General features: G+C 42.0%; 1 protein-coding gene across 1 annotated transcript; it reads left to right on the top strand.

Moving 5' to 3' along the window:
• Window positions 1-5,715: 5,715 nt before the first annotated feature.
• On the top strand, window positions 5,716-6,075 carry LOC138899880 (uncharacterized). The gene has a single exon (XM_070186577.1). The coding sequence runs from the start codon at window positions 5,716-5,718 to the stop codon at window positions 6,073-6,075; it is 360 nt and encodes a 119-aa protein (XP_070042678.1).
• Window positions 6,076-15,100: the final 9,025 nt, after the last annotated feature.

Below are 15,100 nucleotides of genomic sequence, written 5' to 3'. Positions count from 1 at the left end.
TTTGTAGTGCAGCATTGACAACATTGAGCTGGCCTGTCAAGTTGTCTATGGTTTGCTGCATGACTGTCAGTCTGTCTGCCTCTAGTTCCCGATGGGCTAAATCCTCGGCACGCTCCTGTTGGAGGTCCTCGAATTGGCCATGAATTTTGGTTGCCTCGACGGCAGCCGTTTGCCGGTCTTCCTCAGAGTCTTGACTGATGTTTGCTATGTCATTTTCGGCCTGCCGCATTCTGCGGTCCAGGTCGTCCAACCTTTGCACTAGGCTGGTTTTTAGATCAGGCAACGTATCCACGATGGGCCGTAATGCGTCAACCGTCTCTTCTAGGGTCGTGATGCGATCCCCGTGATTCACCATGGTCAGAAATGGTGATGATGATGCCAATGAGTTCCCTCGTCCGATGTCGAGCCTAGGCTCTGATACCAACTGTTACGCGGCGCCTTCCTGAAGTTCCTTGGAAGGGCGACGTAAGGCTAAGCAACCAATGTCAGTGCGGTTGCTATGCGCCAACTGAGGCCCTCGTCGTACGCTAGACTAGATTGTCAGTGCCGTACGGGAAAGCCAATGTCGTGAGCAATTGAGCAGCGGAAAATGAGCAACTGATGATGAAAGCTGATGATTGTATTGATGATGATGAAAGCTATTACAAGATGAAATGCGGTGCCGGGGGGGAGAGACACTAGTACAGAGAATTGTTTGAATGCTTGAATGTTTGAATGCTTTGGTCCCCCTTAATAATGCTTAAAAAAATAAACCAAAGTTACATGAGTTGACCTAAGAAAGCTGTAGAAGCACACTGAAAATGAATGAAGTAAAACTACTCTATAATTACAATGAAAAGGACTTAGTCTTCTATGGAAGCAAGTCCGATGGCAGCAACTTTGTCTTGAGCAGCAGGGTCTGCGCGCGCATTGCTGTGGGCGCGCGCGGCACTATTTGGATCTGCCAGCGGCTGGGCACTGGTGCTTGGCATTAGGTCTGCGCGCGGGGCACTGTCTGGGTGTGCGGCGCTGATGGCAACAGGATGATTTGTGCGCGCGGCATTGTCGGTGCGCACGGCACTGATGGCATTGGCCAGCCGCTGGGCGCTGGCATTGATTATCGGTGGGGCGACAGAGGCGCATGCTCGCTTGTTACTTGGCGCTGCCGAGACCACGGGGCCGACCGTGGCGCTAGGCGTTGGGAGGCTTGCCGGGATGCCACGGGGCGCGTCCAAGGGGTCATGGGTCGATGATGGAAAGCAGCCCATGACAGGAGCTATGTAAACGTGAAGGAAGAATCCTGTCCAGGATGGTTGTTTCGCGATTGGGGAGAAGCGATCACATAGTGTTGCGGAACTAGGCATCGCGTTCACGAGGAAATATTTGCGTCGGTGAAAAAGAGCTGAGGTAAGGGATGACTTTGTCCTGCGGTCAAAGGCTGAGGGTCACGGTCGCATAGAGCACTGGGCAGCTATGCTTCGCGATCGCGAGGCTGGTCACGATCACCTAGTTTATCGCTAAGTAGTGTATTTAAGTTGCGATTTCGAGATTTTTGCCCATTCTCTTTTATTTTGAATCCTAGACTACTTGAGGGATAGCTTTTCAAGGAGATTTTTATACAAGGCAAGTGAGTAAGTGGTTTCTACTCACCTGTGATTATATTTTAAGCATCTACATGGATATTTAATCCCTACATCTAGGATTTAAAGTGTAGAAATTGAGGTTTTTGATTTGACCTTAAGAGAGTGACTTTGGGGATTTTAAATACGAAATTTGAACCCGAGTTAGAATCTAATTATATATTTGGACTCGGGGTGTTATGCGTAAACTATATCTATGATCAATTTCAGATTCTGAGCCCGAAATTTGACTTTTTGATTTTAGTAAAAATTTAATTTTTTATATGAAATCAATTCCTAAAGTTTGTATTGACTCATTAGAGTAATATTTGACTAGATTCGAGTCGTTTGGAGGTGGATTTGATTGAAGGTGGTCTCGGCTAGAGGTAAGTCTCTTGCTTATTCTTATAAGAGGGACTTCTCCAATAACAATCCCGCCGGTCATTCTGAGTATTTAGCTCCGATTCTCCTATTTGATATTTTACATAAGTGTATTTGTAGTTACGTGACTTATCGTGATGATTGGGTTGGTTTCGGGTGAGTTTTGGATTGATTTGGGACACTTAGTCCCTTGGTTGAAGGCTTTAGTTGTAAGAGTTGATCGGAGTAGACTTTTATTGTAGACGACTCCGAAACGGTGTTCTAATGGTTCCATAGCTTTGTCTGGTGATTTTGGACTTTGGCGTGTGTCCGAATTTGAATTTGGAGGTCCGTAGGTTGATTTGGTATTTTTTGGCGAAAGTTGGAAAGTTAAAGTTTTGGAAGGTTGATAGGTTTGACCGAGGATCGACTTTGTTGATATCGGGCTCAGATTGTGATTCAGAGAGTTGTTATAGGTCCGCTGTGTCATTTGGGACATACATGCAAACTTTGAGGTCAATCCGAGGTGTTTAAACATTTTCGGCGTAAGTTTTGAATTTAGAAAGTTCATTAGTTTATTAGGCTTGAATTGAGGTGTGTTTCATAGTTTTGTTGTTGTTTAGTGTGATCTGAGGCCTCGTGTAGGTTCATATTATGTTTTAGGACTAGTTGGTGTGATTGGACGGGGTCGTAGGGGCCTCGGGTGTGTTTCAGATGGGCTACGGGCAATTTTCTCTTATTTTGGATTGCTGTCAACTCATATCTGGTTTTCTTTATTGCGATCACGACTATGGGGTCGTGTAGAGTAATTTTGGTGGCAAGCATTTAACCTTCACGGTTGCGAAGTGAGTACCACATTCGCGAAGCTTGGGAGACTATTGCTTTCGCGTTCGCGAGCTAGGTGCCGCGATCGCGTAGAAGTTAAGGCGGAAAGGGGCATCAGGCATTTGCCCTTCATGTTCACGAGTGAGGAGTCACGTTCGCGTAGGGACTGTGGAGTTGGTCACCTCGTTAGCGACTAGTATGTCGCGTTGGTGAAGAATGATTTGGCAGCTGGGTATGTTTGGTCTTCGCGATCGTGAAGGCTTTTCTGCCATCACGTAGAGCATGTCTGTGCAGATATATTTAGTACTCTATTTGGAGGGTTTTGCTTATTTTACCATATTTTGAGTTAGATAGCTCGGTTTGGGCGATTTTGGAGGGACTTTCACGATTTGGATTTGGGTAAGTATTTTTGACTCGGATTTGATATTATTTCATGATTCTAACCTCGATTTTAGTGTTTGATTAGTGATTTGAATTTGAGAAATTGGGAATTTTTTGTAAAAACTTTTCGAAAATATAAATTGATGATTTGAAGGCTGATTTGAGGTCAGAATTGGATGATTTTAGTATGGTTGGACTCGTATCGGAATAGGGGTTCGGAATTTTTGGGTTTGGTCGAGTTCTGGGGTGCGGGCCTGGATTGACTTTATAAGTTGACTTTTTGATTTTAATTAAATATCAAATCTTTATTATCCAGAATCATTTCCTATGTCTTTTATTTATAGTATTAAGTTATTTTAGCTAGATTCTTGTCGTCCGGAGGTGGATTTGCGCTGGAAGGGCCTATTTGCTGATTGATTTAGGTTTTTTTGAGGTAAGTATCTTGTCTAACCTTGTGTGAGGGAAATACCCCTTAGGTATTAGCCCTAATTATTGATTTCTATGATGTGTTAAGTGACGTGTACATGATGTGACGAGCATGTATACGTGCACTATATGTGGTTTTGACCGGAATAGATCGTAGACTATTGATATGCCTTAATGTGATAATAAACATTATATTATAGTTGAAAACTCACTTTATGACTATTTGATCATGCTCATTTCATTGGCTTAGCCATAGACATGCTTTATCTATTGAACATCCCCTCCGCTTCTATGATTATTTGTTATGTACTCGTGCACGGTTGTTGAAAGTTGTGATTTTATACTTTGATGACACTTTATCACTATTGTTGTGATACTGTGTCACTTGGCATTATTGTTTTATGGTACCGTGGCACTTGTGGACATGTTAAGCAGATTGATTTGGGGTGTCAACACGAGGTTTTGCTGTGCGATTTCTTTGTCTATGGTTGTGCGTGTGGGGCGACATAAGGTGCCATTATTGCAGGCTACCCACGTGGCAAAATAAGGGCGGCAATATGCACATGTGGCGAAATAAGGGTGGCATATCATTTTTATGTACACATGCAGCGTAATAAGGGTGGCATGTTGATGATGCTATGTGATATTTCAGGGTGTCCTCATTGTTATTGTGATTGTGTTGAGATGAGGCTGTTATTCTTATTTAATAATTGATTCTGAAAGCTTACATTTGGCACTTACCTGAGTTAATAGTTGTATTTGACATTCCATCACATGTCTTACCTCTATTTGATATTTCGTGATCAAAATGGGGTTTACTACATTGAGTGATTATTACAGGTTCCAAAGGGTTTGTGATTATTGTTTTCAGTTATATTTCAATTATCAGTTTTCTTTGATATATGCATTGCACAGGTTATTTATCTAATGAGTATTACACGACTTGAACCTCATCACTACTCCACCGAGGTTAGTCTTGATACTTACTGGGTACCGATTGTGGTGTACTCATATGACGCTTCTACACATTTTTGTGCAGATCCGGGTACTTTGGACCGGAAAAGGCATACACACGGAGACTTCAAGTTCTCCCTGCATGATCCGACCGTAGGCCTTAGAGTCATCCTCTTGTTTCATTTATATTGTTTATGTATTTCAGATAGTATTGTATTTTGAGATTGATCTCGTGTATTCAGTTAGAGCTTGTGACTTTGTACCCCCTAGTTCTTGGATATTTTTTGCTTTGACCTGAATTACTCTGATTGCCGCATTTATATTAAACTCCATTTTCATTAATTCATGTTTTCATTATTTAAAATAATGTTGAGTGACTGGCTTACCTAGTTGGGAGACTAGGTGTCATTACGACTCCAAAGGAGGGTTTTTGGGTTGTGACAAGTTGGTGTCAGAGCTCTAGGTTCATAGGTTCTACGAGTCAAAAACAGGTTTAGTAGAGTCTTGCGGATCGGTACGGAGAGGTCAGTACTTATCTTCGAGAGACTATAGAACTACTAGGAAATTTCACTTCATTCATTCTTTTTTGTGCGAATTTATTGATTTTTGAGCTTGATATTTTTTCTTTCTATTCTCTCACAGATGGTGAGGACATGCACTACCGGATCAGATGAGCAAACACCCACGCCCCTACTAAATCCGCGAGAGACTGGGGCCGAGGTAGAGGGTGAGGAGGGGCATGTGCTACAACTAGAGCTTCTACTAGAGCAGCGATCGAGGAGCCACAGTACCTCCGGTTAGGGAACATGTACTTAAGATGCCTGCTACCACTCTTGGACTCTATGAGAATTTGGCACAACTCCTAAGCATGTTTGGTGCTTTGGCTCAGGCAGGATTGATCCCAGTTGCACCAGCTACTTCTCAGGCCGGGGGATGAGCTCAGACTCCCACATCCCGTACACCATAGTAGTGGGTCCATGTTGATCAGGTTCTGGATGTTATGCCAGCACAACCCGTTATCGCAGTTCAGTCTGAGGTCAGGCCAGTGGCATCAGAGGAGGAGCAGAGGAGACTTGAGAGGTTTAAGAAGTATGATTCTCCTACTTTCAATGGTGCAGTTTCTGAGGATGCACAGAGTTTTCTAGACTAGTGCCACCGTATTCTCTGTGCCATGGGCATTGTAGAGGTGTGCGAGGCCGCCTTTACTAAATTTCAGCTGATGGGGTCAGTATATAGGCAGTGGCAGGCTTATGAGGAGGGTAGGCCAGCTGATGTAGCGCCACTCACTTGGGCTCAATTTTCTAAGATGTTTTTGAAGGAGTTTGTCCCACACACCCTCAGGGATGCGTGGCGCACAGAGTTCGAGCAGTTGCACCAGGTGACTATGACCGCGTTTGAGTACGCTTTGAGGTTCAGTAAGTTGTCTCGTCAAGCATCTGCTTTGGTTTCCACTACTAGAGAGAGTCCACAGATTTTTCGAGGGGCTCAATTATGGTCTCAGATGCAAGATGACATGGGAGCTGGAGACTGATACTCCATTCCAGCAGGTTGTGGAGATTTCTAGGAGGTTAGAGCGTATTATTGGCCAGGAGATGGAGGATTGGGAGGCCAAGAGGCCTCGTGGTTCTGGAGGATGGGGGAGTTCTACTTTGGGGGCAAGATCCGTCATGGCAGAGGTTTTATCAGTAGACTAGTTTTGCATGCACTTCAGGCCACTCGCAGCGCCCCAAATATTCAGGGACCTCATGGTACTCATTTTGCACAACCATCTTCTAATTCACCTCCTGCACGGGGTGCTTACAGCGATTATTCTAGCCGTTCGGGTCAGACTCAGTTCCAGCAGCCACGCCCGCAGTGAGGTTTTTTCGAGTGTGGAAATACTAGGCACATTATGAGAGATTGTCCTAGACTTAGGAGGGCTGAACCTCCACAGGGTACACAGGCCATGGTTGCTACTCCAGTTGCTACTCCACATGTTATGCTAGAGGTCGTCCTAGATAAGGAGGTTAGGCCCGTTGTTATGCTTTTCCTGGTATGTCTGAGGCTGTGGCATCAGATGCTGTCATCACATGTATTATTCCGGTCTGTATCAGTTTTATTTGATAGGGATGTATCAGTTTTATTTGATCCAGCTTCCACGTATTCATATGTCTCATCTTACTTTGCTTCAAATTTAGATATAACTCGTGATTCTTTCGATACCCTTATTTTTTTGTCTACGCATGTAGGATATTCTATTGTGGTAGACCGTATCTGTCGGTCATGTTTGGTTACTATCGAGGGTTATGAGACCAAAGTTGACCTTCTGCTACTCAACATGATGTACTTTGATGTGATTTTGGGCATGGATTGGTTGTCACCCTATCATGCTATTCTGGATTATCACGCTAAGACTATGCCATTAGCTATGCTGGATTTGCCATGGTTGGAGTGGATGGGTACATTAGATTATGTTCCTAGTAGCGTGGTGTCTTTCCTGAACGCACATCGGTTGATTGATAAGGGGTGCTTATCATATCTAGCCTTTGTGAGGGATGTCAGTGCTGATACTCCTACCGTTGATTCACTTTCGGTAGTGAGAGATTTCCTAGATATGTTTCCAACATACATACTAGGCATGGCACCTGATAGGGATATCGATTTTGGTATTGACTTGGTGCCGGGCACTCAACCCATCTCTATTCCACTATATTGCATGGCACCGGTGGAGTTGAAAGAATCAATGGAACAACTTCAAGAGTTGCTTGATAAGGGTTTCATCCGACCGAGTGTCTCGCTTTGGGGTTCTCTAGTTCTATTTATGAAGGAGAAAGATGGCTCTATGAGGATGTGTATTGATTACAGGTAGCTGAACAAGGTTACATTCAAGAACAACTACCCACTACCGTGTATAGATGATTTGTTTGATGAACTTCTGGGTGCTTGGGTGTTCTCAAAGATTGATCTGAGATTGGGGTACCATCAATTGAAGATTCGAGATTCAGATATTCCGAAGATGGACTTCATGACTTGCTACTGTCACTACAAGTTTTAGGTGATGCCATTTGGGCTCACCAATGCCCCAACAACCTTTATGCACTTGATGAACAGTGTATTCCAGCCATACCTTGATTCCTTCTTTATCGTGTTCATTAATGACATATTATTGTATTCTCGCAGCCGGAAGGATCATGGGTAACACTTGAAGATCGTGTTTCAGACCTTGAGGGAGAAGAAGCTATATGCTAAATTCTCCAAGTATGAGTTTTGGCTTGATTCAATGGCATTTTTGGGCCATGTGGTGTCTAATGAGGGTATCAAGGTGGATCCGAAGAAGACTGAGGTAGTCACAGTTGGCCCAGACCATCTTCTGCTACTGAGATCCGGAGTTTCCTTGGTTTTGCTAGGTATTATCGCCGTTTCGTGGAGAGTTTCTCGTCCTCAGCAGCACCTTTGACTAGATGACTCAGAAGGGTGCCCCATTCAGGTGGTCTGACGAGTGCGAGGAGAGCTTTCAGAAGCTCAAGACTGCCTTGACCACAACTCCAGTTTTGGTTTTACCTTCAGCATCAGGTTCTTATACAACTTATTGTGATGCTTCTCGGATTGGCATTGAATTTGTATTGATGTAGGAGGGTAGGGTGATTGCTTATGCTTCACATCAGTTGAAGCCCCATGAGAAGAACTACCCAGTACATGGTTTAGAGTTGGCAACCATTGTTCATACGCTGAAGATTTAGAGGCACTATCTCTATGGCATGTCGTATGAGGTATTCACAGATCACAGGAGTCTATGCACTTGCTTAAGCAAAAAGATCTGAACTTGAGGCAACAGAGGTGGTTAGACCTACTAAACGACTATGATATCACCTTTTTTTTATCATTCCGGGAAGGCCAAAGTGGTGGTCGATTCTTTGAGTAGGAAGGCTGAGAGCATGGGTAGTCTTGCTTTTATCCCAGTTGGGGAGATACCTTTAGCATTGGATGTCTAGGCTTTGGCCAATAGGTTCGTGAGGCTAGATGTTTTGGAGCCTAGCCAGGTTCTTACTTGCATGGTTTCACGATCTTCTTTGTTTGAGCGCATCAAAGCGCGTCAGTATGACGATCCCCACTTGCTTATCTTGAGGGATACGGTGCAGCACGGTGATGCCAAGAAGGTGACTATTGGTGATGATGGGGTGTTGAGGATTCATGACTGGATTTGTGTTCCGAATGTGGACGGGTTGCGTGAGTTGATTCTTGAGGATTTCTATAGTTCACGGTATTCCGTCCATCCAGGTGCCGCAAAGATGTACCAGGATATGAGACGGCACTACTATTGGAGAAGAATGAAGAAAGATATTGTGCAGTATGTGGCTCAGTGTTTGAATTGTCAGTAGGTGAAGTACGAGCATCAGATACTGGGTGGGTTGCTTCAGAAGCTTGATATTCCAGAGTGAAAGTGGGAACGTATAACCATGGATTTTGTATATGGACTTCCACGGACCTTGAGGAAATAAGATGCTATGTGGGTCATTATAGACAGACTGACCAAGTCTGCACACTTTATTTTGGTCGTGACTACCTACTCTTCAGAGTAGCTGGTCGGATTTATATTTGGCAGATCGTTCATCTTCATAGTGTGCCGGTGTCTATTATCTCCGATCGAGGTACAAAGTTCACATCACATTTTTGAAGGGCCTTGCAGCATGAGTTAGGTACACAGGTCGAGCTGAGTACGACATTTCACCCCCAAACTGTAAGGACCAATAAAGGTACGCCTAGGAGTTGGAGGTTGTAGATGATTTTCGCAGTTCGCAGCTCGCCGATGTATGAATTCTTGGACTTGCAGTGCATCAAGGAGTTGGCAGAATAAAATTTTGCTGAGAAGTGCATTTTTGTGATAATTTTTGCGACCGGGGATTGGTGTTTGGACCGCAAAGCCATCGTGGATTGAACCAGGTGAAGATAGATTATTAGGGCTATTCTGCGGTCCATTAGGCGGCCGCATATTAATTTCAAGGGCCTCACCTCCATCATAGAACCAGCATGAGGATTTTCTTGTTGGGGGTTTTGCGGTCTATTTTGCGGCCGCGGAATTGATCTGTAGACTAGAGATCCAATACACACTTGACTATGTGAGCCCAATTTTGGAGGACAATTTTGCGGTCCTTTTTGCAGACCGCAAACCTGTTCTGTGGTGCATTCTATGATCGCAGATTGGGTTCGGAGGGTCCATTTTGGGTATCTTATAACCCAACACTACTTTGATTAAAAGCCATTGGGTCATTTTGAAGGAAAAAATCAGGCATTTTAGAGAGAGGTGAGAGCTAGATAGAGAGAGAAGGTGAAGCTCTATCGATTCAACACTTCAATCCTTGATCAAGTCTTGAGGATTCACGAAGGAAAACTCACAAAGTCTTCTACTAAAGAGGTAAGGTTCTATCCCTAACTCTCAATTTCGAAATTGAGCTGAGTATATGTAGTGGGAAGTATGATTCTTGAGAATAGGGGTTGATCATTTTTACATGCATGTGCCAATAAAGGTGGTGGGGAGGTTGTTGAACTAATATTGATGAGCTATTTATGTGGGGATTAGTTGTGGGATGAAGGATTACCACCATAGTACCTTGTAGTCGAATTTGCACACCTAGTGTTTGATGAAATGCCTAAATGAGTTGAACCTATGAGCACCTTCCTAACTATGGCTCAATTTTGTTATTTCTCTATAAATGTCGCTAGTAGTCTTGAAATGTTGTAGTAATCCCAAGGAAAGCTTAATCAAGGTATGTTGGCTAAACTCCTCTTGTAGAATCGAATTCCATAAATTCCATGCAAGCTTCAAGCGCGGTTTTCCCAAGCTCTTATTTCTAATGTTCCGAGTTGTTCCCAATGAGTCGAGTTATCCCAAATGACAATGCATCGAAAGTCTGTATACTCAAAACTGTGTTCCAATTTCTCCCATCATATTATGCTCCCCTTCGGGAAAATATTTTAAGCATGATTAATATGTATCAAATGCTATGACTTAAATTCATGTTTCAATTGCAAATCATTATGCTCTCTTTTGGGAAGAAAATTCAATGTGTTTAAGACATTTATTACTCATGCATTTTAAGTCATGATTTTTAAATGTTCTCTATGTTGATGACCTATGATGATCCTTGAAAGTGAAAGAATGAGAGTATGAGATAATTGAAATGCGACCATCGTGCCAAGAACAATGATTTACGTGTAAGTCCAAGAGTGCCAATGAAGTGAAAGAGATTGAAAAAGGCTATGAAATGAATTGTAACTCTTTTACATGATAAATGGTTTTGGGAGTATCGTTGGGTCACCGAGGAAGGGTGGGTTGAAATAACCTAAACCTGAAACTAAACGTGCAAGTGTAAGAGTTATTGAGGGATAAATTCCCGTGTTGATGTGTTGAGATTATTCCCCTTAATTGGGATGAGATGATAGCTAGCAAAGGACCATGTCGACCTACACTAAATTGTGGTGAGACGGCTTATCCGATTGGGCGGTGATCGGACACCATGTCACACACGTGGTGGTATGTTGTGTTTCTATGTCCACCCGCACACACTAGGGTGAGACGGCTTAGCCGATCGGGCGGAGATCAATCCCCATGCCATAAGCATGGTGGTGTGTTAGTACCAAAGATTTTCCAACTTAAAACATTAACCTTTACTTGCAGATTTACCTTGCTCTTAATTTGGCATTTTAATATTACTTGAGTTTCTTATTGATTCCATGTTTCTCTCATTTTTGGTTGGTACTCTATTCCATAAAAGGGTATTTCGCTTTACATACTAGTACTATTTTATATGTACTAACGTCCCTTTTGTCGGGGGTGCTGCATCTTTAATGGATGCAGGTGATTCCTCAGCAGGCGGCTTTGATCCTCGTTAGCAGCTTACCCTTTACTCAGCAGATTTTGGTGAGCCTTATTCTGCTTCGAGGACTTATGTCACTCGATATTGTATATTGTGTTTGAGGTATAGCCAGGGCCTTGTTACCGGCACTTTCATACTACTCTTCTATTTCATTTAGAAGCTTCGTAGACATGGGGTGTGTTGTATTTGGATTGGGGTACCAAACTAATGATGTTGAACTTGTCAAACATGTTTTCACCTTTTGAACTATGATCATGTAATATTTTGGAAATTGTAAATGAAGTTCCTATAAGTAATGAAATTAGTGTTGCACATGTCATTCTCTCATTGTCTAACTGTTGATATTCATCCTACTATTCATGTGTAAGGTTGGGTAGATGGCATCAAGTAGGCTTTCTTGACTGGGATATCTTGATTGACCACTGGTCGAGCTCCACAGGGCGGGGCGTGACAAACTTGGTATCATATCCTAAGGGTTTAAAGTGTCCTAGGATATCTCAGAGCCTTATCTAGTAAAGTCCTTATTATCGGTGTGTTGTCGACCACATTTATAAATAGGATGCTACTTGGACAGTTAGGAATGTCACCTTTCTTTGATATTCTAGATCGTGCGATAGAGCTTGATTATAAGATTGTTCCCTTCTTAACTCGTGCATTGTTCTAAACTTTCAGTACATGGATCCTAGGAAGAAGGCGAGGAGTGGCCAAAGGGCCAATGCCACCCCAGGAATGGCAGTTGGTTCTATACCTGATGTTACAGGTGAACACCCAAGGGGTGAAGACATCCCCTAAACCACAACGCCTCCTGATTCTACTATTCCTACAGAGAATGCACCGATTCCTCCTCCAACTGATCTTCCAGTTCCAGATGGTGACTCAGATAGTGGCTTCCCAGACCCAGAGATTGAATGCTAAATCTACTTCCTCTAGTAAGGGGATTCAGTGTTACACCCCGTATTTTCATATTAGAATTCATATTAAGTGAATCAATATGATCCGGAGAGTTGAAGGACCTTTACAAAGATAATTATGGGTTAAAATAGTTTTAAGTAAGTATCGTGAGAGTTGGAAGGTTAAGAAGCTAATCGAATCGAAGAAAATAAGTTTCGTCGAAAGTCGGCAAGTTGGAAATGTTATAAACCGTACTTGTGGGGTGAGACTAGGGTGCTTAAGATGATAAGAAGGTAATGTTATGATGTATTTTAGTCGTATGATAGTCGTGTCTTAAGTTTTGAAGCCAAGCGAGTTATGAAACAAAAGTCGACCAAAGTTGTCAAAAGTTACGTTCATAATATTACTAAAATTTAAGTCAAATATCACTGAGATTTTCCAACAATGTATTTAGATTTATAGGTGATCCACCCACCAAGTTGAATATCTACGAATCTAGTTTTCAACACATCAAACCGTTTGTCAATACGACGTCAGAGTAGAGAGATATTTGCATTTTCACTAGACTGCGCAAGACATCCTATTGGGACCCACTTGAGACGGCCACTGACTTTACTTCTTTTAAAAGATGTTTCAGTCTCATTTCGGGTCATTTCTCACCCAAAATTCGTCCAAAAGTTCTCCAAAATCCTCTCAAACATATCCCAAAATCCCAAGAACCAAACTCAAGGGAAATCAACTCAAATCATCATCAAAAGTGTTAAAAACTACAAGAGAATGCTTCTATGATGTTGTGGTCTGATTGAGGGCTATTGTGAGTTAAGTTGAGATGGGGTTTCGAGTTGAAGCAGCTGTCCAAGGTATGTATAACATCTTATTGATTAATCCTAAGGTTAATCTTGTGTTGGTTGTGTTATTTGAGTGAAAAACCATAAGATAGCACTTGAAAGATCATGGGACATAGTTATTGCTTTTGTTGCACTGTTTTTGGCCACATATATGATTTGTGGTGGCTGAAAATTATGAGAAATAACTTGATAATTTTGTTGCTGTTGTTTTTAAGCTTTTATAGGTGTTAACTAAGTTTATTGTAGAAGAAAACATGAAACACAAGTGATTGACGATAAAGGTTAGGGTGCTAGGCGTATGGGGCTGTTTTGGAAGTCATTTTGTGGATGTTTTAAACCAGGAACCATATAGTACATAAAAGTATGATGTTGTGAACAAATTTATGGAGTAACATTTGGTTTCAATTTATATTTTGTTATTAGTAAAAAAGAGCTTGCTACTCAATATGATTGTTAAGATAATCGGAGAAGCTCATATTGGAATATATTGTTGTTGTTACTATTGTTGGTTATTGTTGTTGTGGTTGGACTGTTGATGACCCTTAGTGGTCTTTGGGATGTTGTAAAAATAGGGGAGTTTCTGCCCAATTTTCTGTAAGCTATATGACTAGCCAAATATGATGGTACGACATTATATGTTGACGACAATATCATTTCACTTGTTACAGACGGAAGAAGTTATGTTGAGCTTGGTTGAGGAATAAGGAAGAGATCATACAGGTATGTTAAGGAACTTCCTTCTTTCTTTTAGATTGATCTAAAGTGAAATGGACGTAAATGATACCCTATTTCATAACAGATCTATTCCTAGCAACTAAGGTTGTCTATGTTGTTCTTTCACTTTCAAATATCATCATGGATAATCAACAACAAGGCCTTTCTAATTAAAACTTTAAACACATATTTGAGCAATTTAGGGTCTTAGACACATGTGATTTCTTACACAATTGACATGATAACTTTTATTAGAATCACGCTTTTAAATCATAACATAATAACACACAACCTATACTTAAACCACATTCTCAAACATTAACTCAACATAATAAGAATATTTGGAATACATATTGAACGCATAATTATTTTGACACAAAGCTTATTTGAAATAATCAGTTTATAATGAGCATCATGGGACTTACAAGGACATTGAGGGGTTCAATTCTAAGAGAAGGGTTTAGCCAACATACCTCGCTTTGAGCTTTCCTTAATTCACTATACAGTTCCGCAATCCTAGCAACTTTAATCTATTTAGAGATATAGCAAAATAAAATACAAATTGGGAAGGAGTTCGTAGTTCCATCTCACTTGAGCATTTTATCAAACACTAGGTGTGCCTTAAGGTTTCAAGGTCCTACTATGGTGGATTCTTTCATCCCACTACCCAAAGTTTACCCAAATGAGCTCAACAATCTTCCCACAATTAGGGCTAAAATCTTACCTCTTGGTTGAAGGCCTTGTGAGCTTTCTTGTTAAATTTCAAATCTTGGAGCTTTTGGAGGAATAATTAGCTTAGGGACTTCACCTCTCACTCTAGGGCACTCATTCTCTCTAAAAATACCAGATATCCCCTTTAGAAATGGTCCCTTACGTCTAGTTATTGAGATAGGGTCGGGTTAAAAATTAGAAAAATGAAGCACCAATGCAGATCTGAGGTCACATGACCGCATAACGCTTTTGCGGTCCGCAGAATTGACCGCATAATGGCCCTCCGGAACTGAGCACCCCTGCCTCACTATGCGACTGATCTGCGGTCCACAGACCCATTATGCGATTGCATAATGTGCCGTAGAACTGCCCTCATAAATTATTTTGTGCTGGGTATACGATGGGTTATGCGGACCGCAAAATGATTATGTGGCAGATCTGCGGTCCAGATTTCTGCCTCAGCCTGCGGCAGATCTGTGGTCCGCAAATCAGTTCTGCGAACGTAGAATGGGCCGCAGAAACACCCTATATTTCCAAA

This window comes from Nicotiana tomentosiformis, chromosome 10, assembly GCF_000390325.3.
Source record: "Nicotiana tomentosiformis chromosome 10, ASM39032v3, whole genome shotgun sequence".
NCBI lineage: Eukaryota > Viridiplantae > Streptophyta > Magnoliopsida > Solanales > Solanaceae > Nicotiana > Nicotiana tomentosiformis.
This window is presented reverse-complemented; position numbering and strand designations above follow the sequence as displayed.